The sequence below is a fragment of the Leptidea sinapis genome, chromosome 15 (assembly GCF_905404315.1).
Source record: "Leptidea sinapis chromosome 15, ilLepSina1.1, whole genome shotgun sequence".
Lineage (NCBI taxonomy): Eukaryota > Metazoa > Arthropoda > Insecta > Lepidoptera > Pieridae > Leptidea > Leptidea sinapis.
In genome coordinates, this window is record NC_066279.1 from 10,110,753 (window position 1) to 10,135,651 (window position 24,899).

The 24,899-nt window shown below is 33.5% G+C and overlaps 2 protein-coding genes across 3 annotated transcripts; both read right to left on the minus strand.

Moving 5' to 3' along the window:
• Window positions 1–107: 107 nt before the first annotated feature.
• Window positions 108–16,121, minus strand: LOC126968479 (uncharacterized). The gene is made up of 5 exons (XM_050813544.1): window positions 15,632–16,121; window positions 12,439–12,589; window positions 10,741–11,265; window positions 6,376–9,188; window positions 108–1,680 (listed from the first exon to the last, which is right to left on the minus strand). The coding sequence occupies exons 1-4, from the start codon at window positions 16,020–16,022 to the stop codon at window positions 9,071–9,073; spliced, it is 1,185 nt and encodes a 394-aa protein (XP_050669501.1). The 5' UTR covers window positions 16,023–16,121; the 3' UTR covers window positions 108–1,680; window positions 6,376–9,070.
• A 3,372-nt stretch (window positions 16,122–19,493) lies between these two features.
• LOC126968489 (uncharacterized) lies at window positions 19,494–24,355 on the minus strand. 2 transcript variants are annotated; one of them, XM_050813564.1, is made up of 3 exons: window positions 23,528–24,355; window positions 23,189–23,211; window positions 21,459–21,608 (listed from the first exon to the last, which is right to left on the minus strand). In XM_050813564.1, the coding sequence occupies exons 1-2, from the start codon at window positions 24,185–24,187 to the stop codon at window positions 23,194–23,196; spliced, it is 678 nt and encodes a 225-aa protein (XP_050669521.1). In that variant the 5' UTR covers window positions 24,188–24,355; the 3' UTR covers window positions 21,459–21,608; window positions 23,189–23,193. The 2 variants fall into 2 exon arrangements, with proteins under 2 accessions (XP_050669519.1, XP_050669521.1); XM_050813562.1 differs by lacking the exon at window positions 23,189–23,211 and having other exon boundaries at window positions 19,494–21,608; window positions 23,530–24,355.
• Between the last annotated feature and the right edge of the window lie 544 nt (window positions 24,356–24,899).

Sequence of the window (24,899 nt, forward strand, 5' to 3'; positions counted from 1 at the left end):
CCATCTAGAGGGGAGGCCAACCAACACTGCGTATTCTGGACAGAAATATATAAGTAAGCAATGTGAAATAATAACACCAACTGCAAAGGTGTTGGATTGAAACCGAATTGAGAAAAACTTATTTATTTATTAGATACACTTTTTTTGACACTACATCAACAAAATGTAACTTAACTACTAACATACATAATAACATCATATGGTGCAAATGGCGGCCTTATTACCATAAAATCAAAATCAAAACGTAATAAATGAACTTATAACATTGATTTACAATGGCTTAAGTTCAGTCATACACTAAATTTCATAATAATAAATAAATAATATCAAACAGATAAAATTAAAATCAAACAAATCAAATCATATAGTGATCTCTTCCAGGCAACCATTAGAAATGTACAATAAAAGAGAAAGACAGTACCTACCTACATTAAAAGGGTAAGAAAAATGTCAAAAATATACACACACATAATAATAATATATACTATACTAAAATATAAGAAAGTAGTAAATACGTAGAATTTTTTTCTTGAGTATTTTATTCTTGAGTCTGATCGGAAACTTCTTTTGCTCCAATTATCACTCCAGCTGCTTCAACATTATGTACCTAGTACTGGGTACGCGAGGACTCCGCCAACCAGCATTACTACCTATGTATTTGAATCCTTAAATCATATATACTTCTAGATAGACTATGACAGCTGTGAAAACGTCGAAAAAAATTGAGTTTAGAGCTAACCTTTATTTAGAGCAATTCACGCACACTAACACAAAGTGTCATACAAATTGCGAGTGTAAAGACGTAGCTTGTCACGCACACTGAAGTATTATGACCTGGCCTGATTTTATCGGTTGTCTAACAGCAGAAATAAACAAAAATCATAGACTGCTTATATTATGATTAGAATATTATTATGTTAGTTAGAGCTAGGTGGTAATTAAGTTCCATTTTAAAAAATCGATCCCGTCCTTTTCGTTAACTATGGAATATCGGAATTGTTATCACTCAGCATACAGTTATAGGCCTAACTAACTAGTTAAAATCAAAATCACTTTTTCACCTCATTTTGCAATCAGTTTTTTGATAATTTTTCAAGGATAGTTCTTTAAAACGGCTTCTTATCCCGAGATCCCGAAAAATCCCAAAATTATTGGAATTGAATAATAATCGAGATTCACGGATGACATCTTATTCCTTGCCATGTCCATGGTGATTAATTTTAAAACGTAACGTTCGTACAATAGCAATAATATATGCATATAATATTAATAATGAAGAAAGACTTTAAAACATCAATCTTTTTCCCGTAGATTCAGAGTAGCATTGCCTCTTAGCATTCCAACTGCGATACAAATTTCAAATGATTTATAGTTGCCGTTCTGCACACAGTCAATTTGGAAATAGCTTGTCGCTGCTGAAATTTATTGCAATAAATTCTAGCTCTCTGACATAACAAATAATTATATAATATATACCCAATAGACAGTTAAAACAAATATTTTTCGCAACACCTGACATTAGAATTTATTTTATTTTGAAACGTATAAGTATTATGTACACACAAATACAAAAATATAAAATAATACTTATGATAGAGATAAACAAGCAAAAAAACAAAAAGACTGAAACATACGATTCAAAAAAAGGTCCCATCTCAGCATGTTTGCTGATTTGAAAACCTACGTTTGACTTCCGTTAAGCCATATATTATATATATCATGACGTCACCATATTGGTTGCAAACTAAAAAGTAACGTGAAATAAAAAACTAAATTTAAATTTAATTACTTTAATGTACGTATCGATCTGAAATGCAACATCAAACTGAACGGATAGTATCGCAAATGGATACAAAATTGGCCTCTTTAATGGTTCATATAGAAAAATTTGGACAACCAATTATTTTACAATAAAAATAAAAAACCATATTTTTTTACACGGACTTAAAGAGAATGAACGATCAACTGTTAATCTTATGGAAATAGCAGTAGAAAAACTAAACAACGAATTAAATATAAACTTGAGTAACAGTGATATTGACTACATTTACAGAATAGGAAAGAAAGAGGTAGAAGAACACAGAAAAATAAGGCCAGTACTCAATTCACTAACGAACAGATGGATGAAATACGAAATAATAAAAAAACAAGAAGAAATTTAAAGACATTTATATCACCGATGATTAATCTAAGGAAGTTATTGAAAAGAGTAAAGCACTAAAAATAAAGATGATGGAGGAAAGAAGCAAAGGAAACTTTGCAATTATCAAATTTGATAAACTCATAGTTAAAGATAGTACTTCCTCAGAAACTACCCAACGACATAAAAAAAAGCCATCTTCACCTCTAAGCCAAATACGCAAACGGACTAATAGCTCAAAGTGGATAGAAAAAATGTGTTTGATGTGATGAGAGAAAGAAGCGGCACTTTATCATCGTTAACGCCAATCATGACCAAAGAAAAAAACCCAGCATAGGAAATAATCATCAGCCACCGCAATAAACCGCAAAGAAAAAGCAAGCAAAAACACAATACTTATAAGGAAAATAAGAAACCAATCCTCAATCCGACTGGTCATCGTGAGGATTTAGACCAAAACCCTCCATCCAAAGAAAAAGAATTATTAAAAATTTGTACATACAACGTGAGATCATTGTCCTCGGTAGAAAGACTTTTAGAATAAACTAACGCACTACAATCTATTAATTGTGACATTATAGGACTTGCTGAAGTAAGAAGACTAGGCTGCAGTATAGAAGAATATCAAGAATATATATTTTGTTACATGGGAGAAACTAATGGCAAGCATGGAGTAGGATTCTTGGTGAAGAGGAGATTTAAAGAAAATATATAAAATTTCACAGGAATATCGGAAAGAGTAGCACTGTTACAAATGTCTTTTAACGAAATAAAAATTTCAATAATACAGGTATACGCACCTACAGAAAAAGCAAGTGATATAGAATTTGATAAATTCTATGATGACCTTCAAAAAGCGCATGATTTAGCAGACAGCAAGGTTGTAGTTATAGGAGACTTCAATGCAAAAATAGGTCAACCTAAAACAAGAGAAAGTAGGGTCATGGGAAAATATGGTATTGGACAAAGAAACGAAAGAGGAGAAAGATTAATAGAATATGCTCTTGAACACAAACTGTCAATAACTAATACGTTTTTTAATAAAAAACAAAAAAAATGGACGTGGATGTCGCCAGATCAAAAAGTCAAAAATGAAATCGATTTTGCCCTGACGAATTCACCAAAATCTGTCACAAACTTTGAGGTCTTAAGTAAACTAAATTTTCCGTCGGATCATAGACTGTTACGACTAACTTTTATATTAAGTTGTATCAAGAAGAGTAGGAGGTCATACATAACAAAGCTTCCCATCCCTAAAACAGAAGAAGAAACAAAGAATTACTTAGTACACTGTAAATGTTACATGGAAAAGAAACAAGGGGAATGGGAAAAAGAAATTGATGTACAAACTTATTACAATTTTCTAGTAGAGGCTATATTACAAAGACCTACACCACAAAAAGTGCAGATAAAGAAAAACCGGAACAGAATATTTAGTGAAAAAACAGACAATCTAATTAAAAAAAGAGCAGAATTGATAAATACAAAAAATAAGAATAAAGAACTTAAAGAAGAATTGAGTAAAATTTACAAAGAAACTAAAAAATCGATAAAAAAAGATTACAGTACTCATAGCAAAAATATTATCACAAAAAATTTAGAAAAGCACAGAAGCGTAAAAAGAGCTTTCAAAGAATTGTGTATTCATAAAACATGGATCCCCAAAATTGAAAATAAAAGAACCATAGCAAATACTAGATAAGATATAATGGATCAAGCATCAAATTTTTATAAAGAATTATATCGTAAAACAAAGGAAGAGGAACTGAGGTCTGAAATAACAAAACATACAATTAATAAATGTACACAGACAAATGATATTATAATACAAGAAACAGAAGTATTCATATACTTGTGTATATGAATACGTCGGTTTTTAATATTGTCATCAATATTAAAAACCTAAAAACAAATAAAAGCCCAGGCCCGGACAACATAAGTAATGAGATACTTAAAATTTATGCACCCATTCTTGTTCCTCATCTGACAAAGCTATTTAATATGATAATTGAGACAGAAGTAGTACCGAAACAATGGAATGCATCAGATATCATATTATTATATAAAAAAGGCGATCCTAACAATAAAGAGAACTACAGGCCTATTAATTTACTGGCAAACATATATAAATTATTTTCCTCAATAATCTTAAAAAGGATTACACAACAAATTGATAACGAACAACCTGTAGAACAAGCTGGCTTTCGCTCAGGTTTCAGTACAATGGATCATATTCATACCTTAGAACAATTTTTCGAAAAATATAAAGAGTACAATAGACCACTTTACGCAGCTTTCATTGATTATAACAAAGCATTCGATAGTATTAGTCATGATTCAATTTGGAAAGCGCTTAAATCCCTGAATGTACCTCAAAAATATCAGAACATAATAAAACACATCTACTCTAATAGTACCAGTAATGTTAAATTGGAAACAAGAGGAGAGTCAATAAAAATCGAACCTCAGTCCCCAAAAATTTTTATTTGGTACTGGATTATATATTTCGACATATTGACTGGGTAAACAAGGCATAATAGTTAATGGCTGTTTCTTGAGTCATCTAAGGTTCGCTGATGACATCGTAGTACTAGCAGAAACTCCAAAAGACCTAGAAAGTATGAACAATTCACTAGACAAAGAATGTTTAAAAATTGGATTAAAAATGAATTGCAATAAAACCAAAGTGATGACCAACAGTTTTCAAATACCCATCACCACTAGCGGCAATGAAATTGAATACGTTGAGAAATATATATATCTAGACAAACAAATATCATTTGATAAAAATTCCAACGAAGAAGAAGTCGAAAGAAGAAGGAATCTAACCTGGAAAAAATTTTGGTCTTTGAAAGAAATACTAAAGGGAGATTTCAATCTAAAGCTGAAGAAAACTGTAGTTGACACATGCTTATTACCTTGTCTTCTATATGGATGTCAAACATGGACATGTCACGAATAAAGTAAAACAAAAAATTAGAACGACACAGAGAGCAATAGAAAGAAGTATATTGAAAATAAGAAAAATTCAAAAGATAAGAAATGTTCTAATTAGACAAAGAACAGAAATAAAAGATGCACTGACCCACGCATTGAAACTAAAATGGCAATGGGCCGCTCATATATCACGACTCACAGACAACAAATGGACGATAAAGACAACGAAATGGAAAGGGCCGGTGGGCATTAGAAAAGTTGGAAGAACGTGTAAGAGGTGGGCTGATGATGTGATTGAATACGCTGGAAAAGACTGGCTAATATTGGGCAAAGACCGAATAGTGTGGAAAAAAATGGAGGAGGCCTTCACCCAAAGAGCGGCCCATACTACTAATTAAACATTTATTATTAAGAAATAGAACAAAACTACTAACATAAAACTATTCTCTTTTTAAGTTCTTATAATATTAGACTTAAGTTAGGTTAAGTTTACTAACAATAATTATAAGTTTGTTTTAATTTTTAAATTTAGCTTAACTTAATTATGAAATTAAGTATGGGATATATAATAATGAAGAAAGACTTCAAAACATCAATCTTTTTCCCGTAGATTCAGAGTAGCATTGCCTCTTAGCATTCCAACTGCGATACAAATTTCAAATGATTTATAGTTGTCGTTCTGCACACAGTCAATTTGGAAATAGCTTGTCGCTGCTGAAATTTATTGCAATAAATTCTAGCTCTCTGACATAACAAATAATTATATAATACTAGCTGACCCAGCAAACGTTGTATTGCCGATATTAAAATCGCGATACAAAACTAACTGTTGATCGTAGATGGGTGAAAATTTGAAGTTGTATGTATTTTTTAATGCTGACTCATACTCAAACAAATTTACAAAAAATATCAATAAAATAAAATAAAAAAAAATCGTGTGGACCACCCTTAACATTTAGGGGTATGACAAATGATAGATGTTGGCCGATTCTCAGACCTGCTCAATATGCTCACAAAATTTCATGAGAATCGGTCAAGCCGTTTTCGGAGGAGTACGGGAACGAACATTGTGACACGAGAATTTTATATATAAGATATACCCAATAGACAGTTAAAACTAATATTTTTCGCAACACCTGACATATTTATTTTATTTTGAAACGTATAAGTATTATGTACACACAAATACAAAAATATAAAATAATACTTATGATAGAGATAAACAAGCAAAAAATAAAAAGACTGAAACATACGATTCAAAAAAAGGTCCCATCTCAGCATGTTTGCTGTTTGAAAACCTACGTTTGACTTCCGTTAGGCCATATTGATAGCAAACTAAAAAGTAACGTGAAATAAAAAACTAAATTTAAATTTAATTACTTTAATGTACCTATCGATCTAATTTATATAACAATGGGCAATGAGTTATAAATTTACGTGAGTTGAGCTTTACAGTAGGGCGGAAGCCTTGAAAATGGTAATGTTAGGATAAAACTCATTGGAAAAGAATATAAGTAATAAAAATGAAAGGAAAAATAATTTACGGGTGATTTGAGGGCGGGAAGTGCAAGGGTGGGGGAGGGGATATTTCAATGGTAAAAAACGTTTTATAACGATTTTCGGCAAAACTCTTAGTCCTATGGAAAAAAGTTAAATAGCAAAGTTGTAAGTAATAAAAACATTGAAGAGAAGGGTCAAACGGGCACGCGGCAAATTCTATTTTAAACAACTAACATGATAATGAAATAATATTTTTTCTTTAATGGGACGGGTGGTAAAGGTATTCTCGGCATTGGCAACGATCACCCAGCATCGAGTAAAGTACAAATATATATATTGTAGAACGGATTATCCAAAATGATTTTTTAATAAATATCTATCGATTATTATATATATCTACTATGTAGAATTTCATAGCCTGTTTATTTAATTCTGCCCTTATCTAAATATATCAAAGACAAACATATTTTTTTTTCGAGAGGAGGAAAATACATTTACGTATTTAGGCCCCGAAACGGGTCGTAATAAGTCCGACTAAAAACCTCGTAACTGTTTAACCAACAGCCTGGTTTTCATTCGACATCTAATACCATTATATATAATTAAGTAAGTATAGTCTTTTTGACAAACTGAAAAGAAAACCTATAAACTTTTTGTTCTCTTTATTAAAATTTAATGACCGAGATGGACTCACATCTTGTCTCTCAGAAGCACCCAATTAAATAATCGGTTATTACTTAATTTTGTTCAAATGACTATGTACATTTGTTAATTAAAATTATTGTGAAAGTTTATCTTATTTTAAAACGAAAAAACATGAATGCAGCGAGAAACATTCGTCTCAAGGATATCATCTTAAGAACTGCGGTATAGTAAAACAAGTGAAATAATATTTAAATATTAATTATAGTAATTCTCATGTACCTATTAAAATTCATAGCATTCTGCCTTACCAACACTAGGATTCAACAAGATGGGCATTCGGGTTGATGACTGCAGGGCTAGTTCTTCTATACGATACATATACCGTCATGCCAGCCTTCAATAGAAGTAGAGAGAACTATAATACTCCTTTTTCGATAACCCACTGGAATAGATGGGTAGTTTAATTTCTTAAGATTTCGTAAAAAAAATCTACTCTTATACCCTGAAAATATAAATTTCTGTAAGTATATTGGGTGTTTCAACATCTTCAGATAAAATTCTATAAGCGGTCTTAGTCCGGCCCTGTATTGACGACACTCCCTATATGTGCGCAATGGCTACGCTATTTTTAGCGACCGTTTGCTCTACTACTGTCTATGTATCCGTGGCTTTACATAATGTATACAATGTTTAATATTATTTAAAGGTTTTGTATAAAATTAATCTTTTAAATTATTAAAACTTTCGTGAGTCATATTTATTAATACGTAGGTCCTTCATCAGACTGAGTGTGGTAGGTTCGCGACACACTCACCCTGATGAAGAACCTCCGAATGGTGCGAAACTAGTCGGTACCGACACCGATGAAACGTGAGTAAAGCTGTATTAATAAATAAATTAATCTTTTAATAAGATTTATTTCCTTTTCTTTTTATAATTGGGTACAATACCAGATATCGGGATAAAACTGTCATCAAATAACAACTACAAGATACTTTATGTGATCCTCAGATCCAATTAAAATTGTATACAGCATTCAACAAATACGGCAACTGAGAAAAGAAAAGAAAAGAAAACAACAGAAATTATATAAGAGGTCGATTGAAATTTAAATCTAACAAGAAATAATAGAACGTAAACTATAAAACACTAATTGTATAATGAGTATTTTAAAACAAATGTATAATATTTCTACGTAAAAAATTAATATAAGCATTTCGTTAAATTCTCTACAAATTTTATGTTAATAGGTATGAGTAGATAAATCCAACCACTCTTCACTGTGGTTTAGTCGTAGTCTAGTCAATAAGGTCAAAATGTGGTAAGTTTTGATAAATCTCCTAAATATATGAGCGATGGAATATTGCAAAAAAATTGCAAAAATTCTTTTTAACACATAAAGAACAAAAAAGATAGCAAAAAAGGCGGAAGAAATTTCCAATAAAAAAGTTCTGACAACAGAAACTCTATCTCTATTATTTAAAAATTTAATTTAACGCCAAAATAACACAAACTAAGATCATTTATACGTCTAGATAGACTGTGACAGCTGTGAAAACGTCGAAAGGAATTGAGGTTGACAGTTAACCTCTGTTCTTAGCAATGCACGCACACTAACACATAGTGATCTACGACGTGGCTTGTCACGCACACTAAAGTAATAAACCTTGCCTATTTTATCGGTCGTCTAGAAGCAAGAGGCTCTATCAAGACGTATAAAGTATCTAACCACATAACCAAGACTTATCAGAGATATATTTTATCGTTTGGCACAACTAGACGTAAGATGCAACATAAAAAGTGTATCTCGTAACAAAATATGATAATTAAATGATACTCAAGTTAGTGTCATAAAACTTCCCACTCAACAACGTCTTTTTCAGCTTTCCACGAATCAGCGCAGGCCTTTGAACAGAACGCTGCACTCAGGACTATGTCTTCCGACTTTTCAATAAGAATTATTTTCCTGGAATAACAAAGGCGTTGAATTAGATTGGTTATAATAATAATAAAAATAAAATGTTTATTTTCATATAACTACGATCCATTGCTAGTAATTATAACTACGAAGGGACATATTTATTTTTATTATATGGCCAACATACGGACATTCCCCGCTGTCGGCTATCGCCTTCATATAACTGTTGCTGCTGCCTCGTATTCAGCGGAGTAGAGAAGCCGCTTTTTGCGTAGAACGTGTTAAAGTTATCGACCTAGACCTCTGCGTGTGCAAACATAGCTACGAAAACGTGGCAGCTCCAACAGTGCTCTGAAGGTGTTGTTATACTGGACTCGCAGGGCGCTGTACGATTAATTGTACTCGAGTAGCCTGAGGGCGTGCCTCACAATAGCAGTAGCGCTTTGAAAAGAGTTATTTTTACTTCTGTCGATCAACGCGCGAATCTGTGTGCTATCATATTCGCTTGAAATAACAGCGCACTGCGTTGCCTCTCCATATCTACATCATCTTTTAAGTCTTCGGTAACAAAGTGCCCAAGATATTTAAATTGCTCTACACTTTTTTAGAGGTTCATCGTTCAGTTTTATTGGTGTTACGACACTTGTTACCAGCCTTGAATACCATGACCTCACGTTTCCTTGCATTGTATAGGAGACCATGTAGACTCGCGTATGCCGGTTACTGGTCTGATTTATATATTACTTAGCTTGACAAGGGACGTTAGAAATTTTCAGGGATAAGAGATTGAGGTAATATAGTATATTACTAATTTTACGTACAAGAGAAGTTATTCTGAACAAATTTATAGGGCGCAACTTGATAAAAGCAGTATATTAATTCAATGTTTATATAAAAATTGCCGGTTGTCAACGAGATTACGCGTCACCACTTAAATTGACAATATATAATTCTATAAAGCGTGTTTTTCGGATTATATTATGTTGAAATTACTGGTGAAAATTCACTTGTATTAGAGATTTAATAAAACAGGATCATAATATTATGAAAAAAAAACTTAGCAGACACTGAAATATGTGTTATTGCTTCGAACGCCTAATGTAGACTAACTGAGTTCAGGACAGCTGTCCATAACTAGTGTTACAAACAATCAAGGTGTGATGCTTTTTCTAGTATATAGTGCAAATTACGTCTATTGTTTCCAATCATCACTAAACTACATATTTTTATGGTTAGATGATTTTTACGTTTAGACACTTCAGAAAGACGAGAGTCGTACAGATTTGAAAACGTCTATAAATAAGGAGGCTGGCAGTTAATCTCTATTTTGAACAATGCACGCACACTAACACAAAGTGACGTACAAATCGCGAGTGTAAGACATGGCTTGTCACGCACACTAAAGTAGTAAACCTGGCCTGTTTTCATCGGTTGTCTAGCAGCAAGCAATAAATTATGTTGCTCTTTGACAAATGTAATGAATAATAATATCTCTCATCTTATTTTCTTCTAAGCAATGGAGATTAATCACGATATATTTATCATCCAGTATAGACTTAAATATAACAGTTTTCATAGAACCAAACGTTCAAATACTTACTGCATGCAAAACTCTAAATACACATAGTCAAATATTGGTTTTCTGCATGATATGTTTTCACATGTCGATGCCGGGCCATTGCATAAATCATTTTTAATAAAGCTTGGCAAAAAGTCGTACAACTCATTTATAATATCAGCGGGAACAATGTATGGTTTCCTTTGTCTTGAAGCCGCCGGTATATTATTGTTATTTTCAATACATTTATTTGATGCGTAATATAAATAATTATCAGCTAAACTTCCTTTTCTATCTCTCATTTTCCCATCAAAATGATGATATATATCTGAATAGATACTGATTTGCACATCATTAAAATGTTTTATTTTTTCACAAATAATTTCGTAAAACTTTCGTTTGCTCAATTCAAATAGACTTGCCGGTCTTGGCGTCTGTCTATGTAAAATATTAAGATAGTTTCCTGGTACGTTTATTATTGCATCGTGTTTCGAAGAATCGCTCAGGATCTTCAGACAAAATTTACCGGCTTGTATTTTATAGTTTCCTTTAAAAATCTTAAGACATCTGAAACGGTAATTGGTAAAATGTATTAGTGGGTATTATAGTTCTAATTCAAATATTTTTATTAAAAATAGGATATGATATGAATTATTGAAAGTCACAAACTACCACCCATTCGAAGAAGTATGCCTGACACCTGCGAAGAACGGGCGCAAGAAACTCAGCGGGCTTTTTTTTCGTAATAAAATGGTTGCAATGCTATGTCGTATAGTCTGAGGGCGGTTGCTCCGTTCCCAATCTGTGATATCAGTCTTTGATCAGCATTAACCACAAATTTTATTAAGTATAAGCATATATTATACAAGATTTTATATTAATTCAACCTATGGTGCATGAGAAAAATCACTGCCACCAGCTCAACAAAGTGCAAAGTTTAATTTTAATTAGGCTGACGGTTCTCGAGTTTAAGGTGATTATATTACATACATACGTACATTCTCTCATATAATATGTAAAGATAACATTTAATGTTATAATTTGACAGTTATTTTATTTTGTCATTAGTACCACAAGAAGCCTAGTTACTTATAATTATAATATGACAATATGAAGTATCCTACTTGTTATATGTGTCGCGGTCCTCCACACTGCGGTTTTCAAGGAGCTTTCTTCCACGTACCTACTACAAAGGTGTGGAATGAGCTTCCTTGTGCGGGGTTTCTGGGACGATACGACAAGGGTACTTACAACAAAAGCGCGTACACCTTCCTTAAAGGTCGGCAACGCTCCTGTGATTCCTCTGGTGATGCAAGAGAATGTGGGCGGCGGTGATCACGTCTCAACACCAGATGACCCGTACTCTCGTTTGTCCTCATTTTACATAAAAAAAAGGGACCAGAGACGTAAGTATTTTTATGTTTTTGTTCATCGTACCTCTATCGTAATAAAGTTATTCTCGTATCGTAAGAAACTTTTTGTTAGGGAGACGTGGCTTACCACAGAATAAGTTTCTCGATAGACAGACAACACTGATCCTAGTTTTTATATTTCTGAGGTACGCAACCCTATAAATTTAATTATACTTTTATTATAAAAAAATAGGTTTCTATTTGCAGGCACGTTGTCTGCAATTCCTATATCACATATAGTTGGACCTGTGGGTGACTTACATGCAAATAGTGACAATACATTCTAATTTAACAAGATATGTAAATAATTAAATGCTATATTGCTTACCCAATATTGAGACTTCTCGTTTGCTGTTCTCTGAACATGTGGTACCAAAGTGAATAGGGAACGGTCTTCAAGTCGACATTTCTCCAGAACCTCAGCTCACAGTGGTGATAATTAAATACAGGCCGTTGAGGAAGCCATTGCAGTCTGTTATCTGAAAGATTTATAACATTAAAGAAAAAAGTATGAAAAATCCAAAAGTGATCACCTCATAATCTAATTATTTACAATTACTTATATTGATTTTGATCGCTACTTCATAATGAAATTAGTACATACGTAAAAATCAGCTCTAACGCACAACTGGGGATTGTTTTAACTCTTATTTTTTTAATCTTTTCAAGAATGAGTAAACTTATTGAATTAAACATCAAATTTAGAAAAAAAAGTAAACAATTTGTTATTTTTTTTAAAGTGATAACCCATACTCATTGGATTAATTACACAAATAAGATTTTAAAACAAAATTTATGAATCAATGCGCAACTCGACTCCGCGACCTCTCGCGTTTCGTGCGAGCGCTCTTTCCATTGAGCTAACCGTTCCAGTGACGTATCGTACAATCGCAAAAGTGAGGGTTATCACTTTAAAAAAAATAACAATTGCTTAGATTTGAAAGAGCGACATCTTCAGTAAATTTTCTAACATGCAAATATTAGGGTTGAGCAGGTTTTCAACTGTCAAGTAGATCTTGTACCCTGACCTAACCTGACCGCACAGGTCGTAGTAGTCGGATTGTCATTAGCTGTATATGTATGAATAAACTTACCTACATATAAAAATATAATATGATAGTTAAATGAGATTTGTATTTCAAATCTAAAACCAAACGACCACACAAATAAATATATCATTTTGTAATAAACAATTAAAAATTCTAGAAATTACAGTAAATGATCGTATAAAGTACATCGCCATTATAAAATAAACCGAATGCGAAGCAAAAGCTTGTATAACAAAGAACAGTGGACTACTGTGGTGAAGATATTTTATAGCCCGAAAGACATTAAAACTGGGGAATTTCAGCGAACAAAATCACAAATTCGTAACCAAATTTCGTTAGTGCCACACGGCAAGTATCACACGCCTCCAGATTTTAGTGTCGATCGTAAAATCAGTTTGCTTAGAATAGCAGACGGGACGTAAATCTTGTTTAATGTTTCCTCATTGATTCCCCATGCTTATAGCAAATTACACAATTTCTATTTATCAATAAGAATTCCTTATGTTCTATTCATTAATTTATCATCGCTCTACATTACAAAGGTAACTAAAGATCGCTATTGTAGGACAGTATTGTCGTATCACCGCTCTTCGACAACACTTCCCTTAAAGTCTCCCCTAGTATCGGAATACTGGGTCTCGAAATTCCAATGCCATTTCCGTGGCCGTCTGGGCAAAGCCAATTCGGCTTGGAAGAAGCTGGTTGTCATTAATAGAGCATGGCAATACTTCAAGCCGTCCACATTCTAGCGCTCTACAAAACGCAGGTCCGGCCACACATGGAGTATTGCTGTCATCTTTGGTCTGGTGCACCCCAGTATCAGCTCGATCCGTTTGGCAGCTCGAATTGTCGGGGATCCAGTGCTCTGTGAACGGCTGGATCACTTGGCGTTGCGTAGAGATAGATAGATACATCAAACCGAGACGTTGCTTCATTGTGTGTCTTGTACCGCATTTATCACGAGGAGTGTTCCTAAGAGCTGTCACCTGATGTGTGCGGCGGTCCTCCACAGTGCGTTTTTCAAGGAGCCTTCTTTCACGTTCTACAAAGCTGTATAATGAGCTTGCTTGTGCGGTGTTTCCGAGACGAGACCATATGGGTACCTTAAAAAAAAGCGCGTACACCTTCCTTAAAGGCCAACAACGCTCCTGTGACTCCTCTGGTGTTGCAAGAGAATGTGGGTGGCGCTGATCACTTAACCTCAGGTGACCCGTAAGCTAGTTTGTCCTCCTTTTCCTGATGTGGTAAGAACCACCTGTGTGTAAAAACTTAGCTGAGTGTAAGCTTAGCATAATCTTTGATTTCGTTTTTATAGTCATTTCACAGCTGAGGTTATGCTCTGCTTAAGCTAAGACAGCCCAATGTATCAGTCAAGTAAGTATTTTATCACACTCAGCTAAGTTTTATGTAAGTAAGCCTGAGCAAGGTCTAAGTACGCTCTATAGATCTCAGCCTAAGACACGCATTACCAGCTTTTGACGTGAAGGTATGCTCTACACGAGCGAGTGCATAGCGACAAGTACGCGTTTCTGTCGTCGGGTTATCTCGACGTTATCTCTTTAAGGTGCACACGCTTTTGTTGAAGGTATTAATGAGCTGAGAAAACTGCGGTAGAATGTTTGTTCAATTAATTTATATTGAATAAATTAAGAAAACTCGGAGATTTGAGAGAAATGCATTTGCCTCAGATATTAAGCGCTTATTATAAATGCCCGTTAAAAAGCTTTGTAAAGAAGACTCTATCCAAAATCTATCTATCACCTAGTTACACCCACTTAGAGTACTCTAAGTATGTATTAAAAACAGTTCGACAATCAGAGGATTTGTGAAAGAACCTTCTCTTGTGCACTCTCTGTTTCATTCAATGTTTTTCTAATAGACCTCGAAAAGTCTTCCTTACGAATGAGAGCTTATCGGGACCGAATTCACGGCTCATTGCTCGACTAACTAGGCCACTTGTGTTAAAATAAAGCATCTATGCTATTAAAGAATTACCACTTACCAAGATTAGAATACAGAATTACAACCTAACCCCTCACCCCACCAAATAAACATTTTCAATTGTTTATCAAAGTCTGTTTGGTTTACATTACTATAATTACCTAAATAGAAACACTCGATAACAAGTTTTAATTAACAAAAAATTAAATCTCTAGGTATATATTTATGTTTATGTAATGAATCAGTCTTTTCAATTTCAATACACCTTAAACTTAAACCTTAAACTATTTGAATGTGAATTGCATAAAACCATCCACAGAAAACATATTAAAACAATGTAAGTAATGTAAGAATGTAATTATAACGAGATATAATTTACTGAAATCTAAATCTGTATGCAATGTTTATGTAATAAATAAGTCCTTTCAATTCCTATACATTTGTTGTTTACAACTGTAACAAAATTTTAATGTGAATTGCATAAAACCATCCACAGAAAACATATTAAAACAATGTAAGCATAATGATTACCACAAACCGAGAGATAGCGCAGCGTTCTCAACTCTCCCAGTCGTAAAGGTAATCTGCATAACTCATTCTCATCTAATATCAGAAATTTCAGGTTCCGTGCATCCGCTAGCTCCTCCGGTATATATCTTAATCTATTCCCACTAACATCCAGGCACTTAAGGCAACGTAACATCGATATTTCGCGAGGCAACTCTGTGATATCATTACCGCTGAAGTAGAGACTCTCTAAATTTCTAAGTTTGTAAATATCATTTGGTATACTAGAAATAAGGTTTTCTTTTAAGTATATATCTGTTATGTCGGATTCTTCGCCTTCAAGTGTCTGGAGAGGGAATTCAGTAAAACCGCGGTAGTTCCAGTGTAAGACGGTAGTAACACGATTGTCATCCATTTTTATTGCGATCGAAACACCAATAATATTATTGAGTATTATTTATCACATTAATACATTATTTCTCTTACACGAGCTCACTATAATCACGCATGTACAATACTGTTGTATCGAGAGTAACCGTGAATTATTTTTGAATCTGAAGCAAGGCCTTTCGGTTATATTTAGGATTAGTTGATGCTCTTTCTGCGTGATAGTAAGTGTTGTAATCGAAATGGATGTGAGTTGTTAATAGTGATTGGACGGCTTGCGAACAAAATGTTTGGGTGTACTTGTATGTTGTTCATTAATCGCCTGATCTCTTTATTCCCCCGCGCTTTTTATATCTCTCATGCCGATATGTTCACTAGTAATATAAACACGCGATTAACGGCCGTTTTCAATAACGAATCTCTAGTTACGGATACATTGCAAGTTAGTATACATAGTTATGTCCAATATAGTTATAGTCCAATGCTTTCTGTCGATAGGCTATTGAAGTGTAAGTAAGCGTAAAGGATAGATTTGTCTACCTCTAGTAAGTTAAATTCAGGTTAGAAAGGTTATTGAAAACGGCCATAAGACGATAACTAGCTTGTGATCTACGAGTACCTCTGCACCGTTATAGAAATAAAAAAAGGGAAAAAAAATAAGGTCCTTTCATGTACTTCATACCAACAAAGATATAAAGATCTCCCCAGTTGCAGTTGGACAGGATGCCGGCTAGATGATGGGTAAGCAGTAATGTGTAAGTATTACTGTGTTTATGTCAGAAGGGCGCCGGAACTAGTGAACTTACTTGGCAAATGAGACCTAACATCTTATGTCTCAAGGTGACGAGCGCAATTTTAGTTCCGCTCAGAAGTTTTTAAGTTTTTTTAAGATCCTGAGTAGCACTGCGTTTTAATGGGCAGAGCGTATCAATTACTATAACCTGCTCAACCCCAATATTTGCATATTAGGAAATTGACTTTAGATGTCGCTCTTGCAAATCTAAGCAATTTGTTATGTTTTAAAAGTGATACTATACTGTGACTCACTTTTGGAATTAATTCACAAACCTAGCGGAGACCAATCCATAATCTAAGTATCAATTATTATAAATTGAACACAAAATCAATGCGAAATCTATTTGAATCTTTTTGACAGCCTATAAATATATTTTAAAGGCGTACTTTATTTATGAATTATAGCGGGGTGTTTTCTCTGACTTATAACTCACCCTTTGTTGACTTTTGAATATATACACAGAATATACTAGCGTAAAGAGGACCTGACCAATTTTGTCTAATATGTTAATTCGTGCGTTATCTAGTTGTTCAAAATACTAAGGAGCTACTGCCAAGCGTGGGTAACAACTTTTTTTTTATTGAAAAGGAGGACAAACGAGCGTTCGGTTCACCTGATGTTAATTGATCACCGCCGCCCACATTCTCTTGCAACACCAGAGGAATCACAGAAGTGTTGCCGCGATTAAGGAAGAAGTCGGCGCTTTTTTTGAAGGTACCCATGTCGTATCGTCCCGGAAACACCGCACAAGGAAGCTCATTCCACAGCTTTGTAGTACGTGGAAGAAAACAGATGGTGGGGATAATATTCTAATTTGTGGCGTGTCGTGCGAAGGTGGAATTCGGCAGCAGGAATCAGGTGACTATTTAAGATTTGTCAATCAAAATCGGTTAAGGTAACAACAGATACCTTTTTTACATACATTTTGTGTATCACCCTGTGGTGTCGTGGCACTCCGGATAGGAACGAAGTTCCGTACTATAAAAATATTAATTTTACTGATTTTGCAGTTTCCACTGAATTCCACTGCCTAAAATAAAAAAAGTGTATGTGTGCACGCAAGAAGTTATACTTCTTTGGCGTAACAAAACAAATCCTTAAAATTATTTATTCGTGGTGCTATTCTACGTTTCTAGAAAGAACAATATTGTAAAAATCGTGAAATAAATTATTGAATATTAACGAGTACGGCTGTATTGGCTTGAACCCTTTGCCTGTCCTAATAATGGACGAAGAAACCAAAAATATTAATTAATATCGCAAGCGTCAAAAAATTTCTGAAAACTTTTATTATACGCTTTTTATTAGCTTCACCTGTATGTTTGTATGTATGTTGGTATGTTTGTAACGGACTTCTTTGAGCGCGAGTTTGACCCACTTTAAACGGCCAGATTTCGTTCAAACTTTGTAGATTTATGACCGATGACATTACACTAATTTGACTAAAAAATGAAAAATAAATAATAGTTAAAAAAAACTAAAAAGCACGCTTTAGGTATATAAAATTCAACTAAAAAATAGAAAATAAATTTAAATTGAAAATAGTGTAAAAAAAATATATTTTTACGATATTATTAAAATAATAATTCTTCTACACCCCACACTTTTTTTTTACAATAAAATATATTTTTTTTACACTATTTTCAATTTAAATTTATTTTCTATTTTTTAGTTGAATTTTATATAAAGCGTGCTTTTTAGTTTTTTTTAACTATTATTTTTTTTAGATTTCGTTGTGCGCGCGTAACGTAATTGTCAAAGAAATTTATCTTCAATAACATCAAAAAGGTACACATTATGTACATGTTTTGTGTGAATGTAATTTTGCAGTTATAAACCTATTTAAATATTCGTTTATTGTATTTTGGTTTAGTTTGGCCTTATTACGAATGCTCCAAAATCTTAATAAATAAAATAAACAATCAATGTAATTTGTCAGAAATGTGTCAAATGTCAATAATTGTTACTTGTCAATTATTTATATATAAATAATAATAATCTTACGTTCTGGGCGTATTTCCCGGTTAGGGTACCCCTCCGCATCGTCCCTTAAGGAACTTCGTTCCAAAATGATGTGTGCAAGCACAGTTTATAAAAACTAACAACAGAATTGAAAACTTTCAGGAGAGGTTAGTAATACAAAATACTAAATATTTACACTTAAATGATTAGACAGGGGTAAATAAATATATGTTATATTACTCTGAATTGACTAATTACGCTTCCTTACTTAGCCCAAACAAGCGTAACATATTCGAGCGTGTCAGCTCAAAAATTCATTCGCATATTTTCCCACATGTCTTGCGCTAATGTTTATGTGAACGGTGAGCACATATTTGGCGTATTTCCAAACGCTGTAGGCCGAGGCTTGTACGAAACATATGGTGCTTATAAACAAATAATACAATAAATGTTTGTGTGGCACTTTTGTTTGTCTCTACGAACCGCTTTGTTCTAGCGCGAGCAGTTAAACTTTTTTCATATTGGCTCTAACTACGCCAATCTCCAAACGACTCGCGTGTTGGTATCTTCAGATAAACTAGCAATGTAACATGCACACACACACGCATGTTTTGCGTTACGCACACTAAGAGAAACAAGGAATTCGTAGCTTAAGCATTCACGGCCTATTTTTTTATCCCGATTTCTACTCTGCGCATATTCTAAGTAAGAACTGCTCGGTGCTAAAACAAACATCACATATTTTATGTACTTATTTATTTCAGAAAACATTTAATACATTTATACAACAAAACAATGCTAATAACTATATATATTATTACATGAAGTAAATATTTATCACTTCAAGGTAGTGTACCAAGAACACTGGCAGCATTTCCGTTGGCCGTAATAGCTGCCAGCGCTTGGATCTTATTAGTTCTAGAAAAAGGATTATCACATTGATTCAGTCAGAAGAAGTATCTACATAATAAAATACAAACATTTGAATATTTTCTAAAACATATGATAGTCAGAAGTAAGTAATTTACTGTAAACATTGTCAAATACTTTGACAGTAAATGGTTAGCCACCAGTAAAGCTCTAGGTTAAGGAGTAAGGACTTAGAACGGAGCAACGAACTTACTACAAAAGACCTGTTGTGCGAGTGAGAGAAAAGTATTGACAATGCCGCTCTTTCTGTGAGTATCATAATTTTAGGTTGCCGATAGCCATTTTAATATTTGTTTACTATTCGACAAAAAATAATTTTCCTTTACCCTGTTACGTTGGTGTAGCTCGCGATTTTGCCTAGGAAGGAAGGCTAATCTGTGACACATAAGGGACGTTTTTATTATAAGTGATGTTAGAGAGAGCGACTTGGTGTTGAATCTTACATCAAACGAGATCAAACAGCAAATAATTGTAATGCTTATAATTTATTGACAATAATTTTATGTGGATGAAAAATGGTAAGGTGCATTGGGATTTCCCATTCTTGCGCCCAAGTTGCGCCCCAAGCTAAATAGGCCAATAGGGAATTGTCACGACGTCTGTTTTAATGTCAAATATGAGGTGGCATTTAACTTGTGGCGTTCTGAAGTTGTGTATATAATATTCTATTTTAAATTATTATATTTTCTAAATATCATTTTCTATATAAGAATAAGGACCTTGATATAAGCGTTATATAATATCTTGGGGGACATCCGCTGGAGGCTTATATTACGGTGCTTCCGGGACGATAGGACATGGGTACCTTTAAAAAGATCGCGTACACCTTACGCTCCAATGATTCTTCTGGTTGCACTCTATAACAGGCAAGAGAATGTGTGCGGCGGTGATCACTTAACACCAGGTGACCCATGCACTCGTTTGTCCTCCTTTTCCATAAATAAAAAAATTGTTATTAAGTATAAAGATTCGATTAATTATTTTTGATAACTTATTAGTTCAGTCTCTAGTACTTTACATAAATAATAAGTAATAATATATACATTCGAGCAGGTACATACGTGCTATAGTAGAATCCTTGGTAAGATGTTCGAAATATTCAGTAAAAACTTAGAAATATTTTAGCACTCAGTAAGAAAAATTTGGAAATTCGTCAATTTCTAACATGTACAATTGGTTAACTTGACTAAATGTCAAAAATTTATTGAAATTCCAAGAATATTATGCTTTGTTTAAGTATTATTTAATTGGCGTCGTTCTCTATCAGAGGTGCTAAAATCAATTTAAACATTAATTATAAATATCATTTTGGACCCAACTTTATAGGTCAAACAAAAGACTTATTTCAAAAGTTAACAATAATATGTAAATTTTATAAATGTAACAATACTCTGATAAGATTTTATTTTGCATTTATTTAAAAGTAATTCTTTTCATATTGTCTATCCATAGTTAATAATGAACTCGTTTTAACAGGAGGATAGAAATACAAAACTCACACAATTATTACAGTCAAACTGGATAAAAAGATATTTTGAAAGGTAAGCAGAATATGATGTGTAGCATAAAATTTCATTAAATTGAATCACAAAAAACCGTATTCGCATTATAAATGCTAAAGACTGGTCCACATATAACGAATTAAGAAACGAAAGAGAATAAGAAAGATTATGTGTGGCGCGGCGAGTTAAAAAAGGAGGAATAGCTTTCGCTTGCCGTTGTTCGTTATATGTGGAATTGGTTTTAAAAATCGATATCCAATTGTTTAATATCGACGTATAATTCGAACTCTTCGAGCTTTTCCATCACTTTCATCATCACTGTCTAAAGACGGTTGTCTGTTGGTTAACATCAAGGCTTGGACTTCTGGATTCAGAGGCAACGCGGGAAATGAAGATCTCCGAACCATTGGAATTGGCCGCGCTCCTGAAAATTTAATTGAATGTAGTATTGAAGTAGTAGTTTCTATCGGCCTTTGGACAAACCCGTTTGGACAAAACTGAACTAGTTGAGCCTAACATGAATAAGTACACCTTAGATTAACTCTGGTTTGACCTAATTTATACTAGTTATGCCTCGTTTAAAATCTATTTTTAATCATCGGCTTATCCTATCACCTAAAGGATAAACTGATTTGGTCTTGGAAAACTAGTTTGTCCTAGAATCGTGTTTTGCTCGCCATATATATAAGTTTTACAGGTCAATAATGTAGATTCATCTTCTAATATAAACAATTCTCGTGTCATGATGTTAAACTTTGAACTCCTCCGAAACGGCTTGACCGATTCTCATGAAATTTTGAGTGCGTATTGGGTAGGTCTGAGAATCGGTCAACATCTATTTTTCATCCCCATAAATGTTATAACAAATATTTTTGCGGCTTGACACTAAAATGTTCTATGTCACAAATGATTGCTAATTTGAACTCTTCGTATCTTATTTAGCCAATGGGCGTTTTAAGCTCGTCGGCTCGTCACGCCACCTTTACCGGCTCAGCTGCCGGGGATGCAAAACTTTATGAATAAAATATATTTGGCGTTTCCTTCCACTTGTTGGTGTCGGTGAAGGAACGGCGTGCGTGCGGATTGGAGTAGGTCAGATGGATGCGTCACTTGACGAGACTTCCACTGTTGCGATGTCCGATATGTCACTTTATATCGATATGTATCGCAGCCGTCCGTTTCAGTACCCATGAATACTAAGCGAAGGTTGGAACCTAATGGAAACAAATCCTCAGCACGTGGCTGAGCCGTGCCGGTAAGTCAAAAACGCCCGCCAGTTGTTAACATTAAGATTTTTTTACTTATTTTAATTGTACAATTATTAAATCTTATTTATTAAAGCACATAATCGTGCTTTTATAATTAATATTGATTTTTTTATTGTCTTATTATAGCTAAGTTCTCTTACTAGTACTGTAATAAATTATGTAAATATAATGGTCAGAAGCGATTAAATGTAGAGACATTAATAAAATCCTTAATAATAATAATAATAAATAATAAATCATTTATTTTCAGGCATTTTTCCCATAAACCTACAAATCATATACCTTTAAAATCATAAGTATTTGAATTCTTCCTTAACATCAAAAATACTTTAAAATCTTTAATTAAACTCATAATACTTATTTAGTTCTTAATAAAACCTTATTTATATACGATATTGAGCATATCATAGTGGTCCCATTTTTTATCTTAACAGACACAGAGCTACTCGTATTAGAAAGTGTCTGGGTATCCCATACACTTACACTGTATTAATTAAACCATTCATTTAGAAAAGATCCTGGTGATACAAGGCTTAAATAATACCATTTACTGCTTATGACGTCAATATTGCCATTATGCCTTGAAAACATACGCTTGTGAATCCTTTTCACTAGTAGGACTTACTTGGACTTAGACTTGAGAATACGTTTTCATTTAGGGCAACGATGTATTATTTAAGTAATTAATAAACATGCATATGATTAAAATGTGATATTTTAAACATGAATTACTTACATTGCTCAAACGTCAGCTGGTAGACCATGTGCGATGAAAAAATAAATAAGAAGATAGTTTAGACATTAACATATAACCATACACACAAACAATTTGTAATAGATAGTCTTGTTTACATAAGCAATTACGAGGAAAGGATTTAGAGGAAATTTGTATTAAATTAATATAAAGGAAGGTAGCCGAACATATATGTATTGAAGTATGGATTTGAAATTAGTTTTAAAATCGGTCCGTAGTAAATATATATAAATTATGAAGTAAATCGAATTAAGCATTGCATACAACATTAAACATGGAACATTTAATTTGCGGAAATATTCAGGAAATACCAATCAACTTACCAATCGATTGCCGTTTAAGAATTTTTCGCTCAGCATTTGTCTCACCCACTGAGCCAGGCGCTGTCTCCACCTCTTGTTTCTTATCACTTAGATAAGAGTTTATCGATTCTCCTCTTGTGTATGGCCTGGTTCTACGACGGCTGTCTTTATCTTCTGAATCATTTCCCATCGACTCATCAATTTGGAATAGTTGCGGGCCAAACTTACTAGATTCACGTCTAAGTGGTTTTTTATTCGCAAATTCTGCTAGAGATTGTCTCCTATCTAATTCTGGTACAGATTTCTTCTTTCTTTCCTCTTTCTCTTTGATCACTTCTATAGCAGCGTTCAAAACTAGTATAACTAGAAACACTGTTATTCCTATCATTGATATTGTATTATTTGCGGTATCCATTGTTTTGCGTTTCTTTACTTTGGGTTTATAAATAAATTTAGGCGCCTTCGTAAAAATATCTAAAACGCTGCATGCGTCTTTGAAGAATAATGGAATCGGTTTGCGCTCTGTTGATTTTTCAGGGATAAATCGTTTTATTTCTGGCTGCTGTTTTGTTTCTGTTAGTGTTTCGCGATTGTTTATCCCCATTAACCACATGTTTACGTTGTACAGACAGTAAATAATAAGAAAGAATATAAAAAATAAGATCTTACGTTCATCCATATTCACGTGCAATGTAAGCGACACTCTATTTATTTGTTTATCCGTTTGTTTTCACATAAAACTTTGTCTTAACACATTCTTAATATTTAGTTATGCTGTCTACAATTCTAATTATATTTATTCACATTATTTTGGAATGATTTTAATGTATCGAACCGCTTGCGAATTGTCTTTGTCGTTTGTCATTACTGCGCATGTGCAATTATTAGGGGTACGGGGAAGTACTTTAATACTTGCTGCTTTAAGTTAATGATTATATTTTTTCATGTTCCAAAAGTAATGACAAAGTCACAACCAACTGATAACAGTTGCAGACATATTGTATTAAGCTGTCTTTTTTTATCATTCCTGTTATAGCAGCACTATCTGAAGTATTTGTTTATTGATATCATCGTCGATAGTATGTATTACTTAATTGATATTGACAAAACATACACACTTATAATAGCGATATAAACTAGTGTACGTAATCACTCACGCAGTTCGCTGTCACACTCATATTGTTATACGTTTAAGTATTTGTTTATAAACACGTATCGTGTTTGGAAGAATAGCGAATTAATTAAACAATTAAATCTATTCCATTTCAGCGATCTTGACCAGATCGTCAGTCCTACCAACACTACGTTTTCCGGTACGTGGTCGCCATTTGAGGATTTTACTGCACCAACGGCCATCTGTGCGTTGGCCCAGTAAAGTCCTCAAGCGATCT